The sequence below is a fragment of the Octopus sinensis genome, unplaced genomic scaffold (genome assembly GCF_006345805.1).
Source record: "Octopus sinensis unplaced genomic scaffold, ASM634580v1 Contig18757, whole genome shotgun sequence".
NCBI classification, from domain to species: Eukaryota; Metazoa; Mollusca; class Cephalopoda; order Octopoda; family Octopodidae; genus Octopus; species Octopus sinensis.
In genome coordinates this window covers 368,223-370,615 of record NW_021835999.1, presented here as the reverse complement: position 1 = coordinate 370,615, position 2,393 = coordinate 368,223, and the positions used below count along the sequence as shown (strand labels likewise).

At 34.4% G+C, this 2,393-nt stretch overlaps 1 protein-coding gene across 1 annotated transcript; it reads left to right on the top strand.

Moving 5' to 3' along the window:
* Positions 1–1,108: 1,108 nt before the first annotated feature.
* On the top strand, positions 1,109–2,110 carry LOC115231742. The gene has a single exon (XM_029801697.1). The coding sequence runs from the start codon at positions 1,109–1,111 to the stop codon at positions 2,108–2,110; it is 1,002 nt and encodes a 333-aa protein (XP_029657557.1).
* Positions 2,111–2,393: the final 283 nt, after the last annotated feature.

Here is a 2,393-nt window from a genome sequence, read left to right as displayed (position 1 = left end):
AATGCTCTGGGTTGGATAATGCCCCCTCAACGTTATTTAAAAAAATAAATATTTTTTCAAATTATTATGATTAGATTTTTGATTTTCTTAATTATTTTAGTAATTTATCAAAGTTTTTTTTAAATTAATCTAGCGTGGTATGAAAGCCATGTTCTCGCCGGAGAAGAAAAAATGAAAAGGAGGCGGAGGAAAGGAAAAGGAAATTTGATGAGTTAGCCGTAGGAGATAATGTCCTACTGAGACATGATATTGATGCGAATCCAAATAACCGAAAATACCCCCTATACGATCAGATTGATTCCACTATATATGAAATATCGGAGGTTGATAAAGACAAGTGCATACTTAAAGATCTTAATGACGAATCATCCAAATATGTAGACAAAAGTCGTATAAAAAAATATGACTCTTATAAAAAAAATTTTATATAATAAAACTTCATGAATTTTTATTATTTGTTTTTAAATGGTAGACCTAAAAAGTTGTATAATTATAATAAAATACGTTATTGATTCGGAAAAATTGGTGATGCCGGTTTTTGCCGACTCTTTGAAAAATTCTTTCAATCAAAAAATTGATAAAAAATTGAATAAATCGACTTAATTCCATTATCAAGTTATTTTTAATTAATTATTAGGTTATTTTCGTTTGATTTTAAAAAAAATTTTAAGGGGGTATTATCCAACCCAGGGCATTATCCAGCCTGTGACATTAAATTTCATCCAAATTCGATAAACTAGTTTTCGAAATTACTTATGGCAATTCTGAGAGCGGTTGTACAAAGTCGAACAAATACTATACTACAAATATTTTTTGTTTGAATCAAATAACCTTTTAGAAATTGAAAAGTTATGTCTTTTCGTATTCTCAAATTTCTAAACACGTAAGAACTCAATAAAAAACTAGTCTGTTAGTTCATTAAATAGATTTATAGGACTGCCAGTTCAAAATTGGTTTTTAATAGTTTGTAACTTTAATAATCTATTATAAAATCAATAATTTGGCTATCATTAATCGAAAGTTGTTCAAATATGACCTGCGTCATCGAACGGTCCTGGAACCCATCCAGGTATAAGTACTGTCAACTACGCAACCTAATTCGATTGAAATGGAAAAGCTAGTAATTCACATAGACCTCAGAAACACTACCCTCGTAGCTGATACATTTACCAACACCGGAGTGGAGACGTGCCTTGCATCCTACCTAAGCAGTGTGGCCTGGGGGAGTGTCGATTCGAAAGATGGAACATGGAGAATGACTCATGATGTCCTGTCTCTTAAACAGCCAGAGAATGGACTCATTTCCTTTTATAACCACATAGAAATGCAGGCTCGAGACACAGCAGTTGATAGAATAAAAATCAGAGAGTTGACAGGGAAGTTTGTGGAATCAGATTCTGGGGTTAAAGTGAGGCAAATTTACAAAAAACTGCTCGACAAACTTCAATGGCAGCATAAAGACACAAGATGGACTCAATTCTTCATAGAGGGGGAATCCCGAGTGAAATATCACTTCATTCTTCCTTCGCTGTACTACCTTCTCAGACACTTGGTAGTAAAAAATGTCAACTTTTCTCTTGTGATTCGCACTTTTGGCATGGACTGTCCTCAAGCTTTGGAATGTGTCCAACTTTTTCTACAAAATCGTCATCCAATGTATAAAATAAATACTCGTCGGGAAATCAGCGTGAACAGGAAGCCATTCCACATTCGCAGAAGCAGCAGTCCGCATAAAATAAAATTACTCGACTCGGAGGGGGAGACGATCTGCAGAAATACTGGGGAATTCTACAACTGGACGGTCTTAACGGAAGGCATAACAGGAATTGTAGACGAATACTCCACGTGGGAATTGAGTGGCTACTCACTCAATTGGGGAAAGCCATTTTTTGTCAGCGATAGAGACAAAATAAAGCAAGTCATATTCGACGACAATGCCAGACCTTGTGATGAACACAGCATCGTAAATTTGATAAAACACGACGAGAATGAATTCAGGGACTTGAACGTGGAGGAAGGCTTCCAGTACTTTGAAAAGAACGTTTTTCAGGTCGATTTGATTGCTGCAATATTGAACGATTTATATTTTGTCAATAAACTATCACTATAGTCTAATATAAACAATTACTTTAAATTTTTTAAGTACATTTTTATATTTGACAAATTACGCTTTTATGAATAATTATCACAACATTCACTCGGTCGAAATAAAAACGGAACGTGTTTTTAAGGCAAAGTCAGGTTTATTGAATTGAACTTTCGTTTCAGTCATAATTGAAGTGTCAACTCTGATTTCGACATTTTGGGTCGACATTATTGACACAACTGAATGTCCTTTCAATTTCCTGCTTCGTTTAATTCCTAACATTCGACACAAGTGGAGATGAATACAC

Excerpts from the sequence above, each read along its gene's own strand:
- LOC115231742 (XM_029801697.1), top strand. The coding sequence starts at position 1,109 with ATGGAAAAGCTAGTAATTCACATAGACCTCAGAAACACTACCCTCGTA.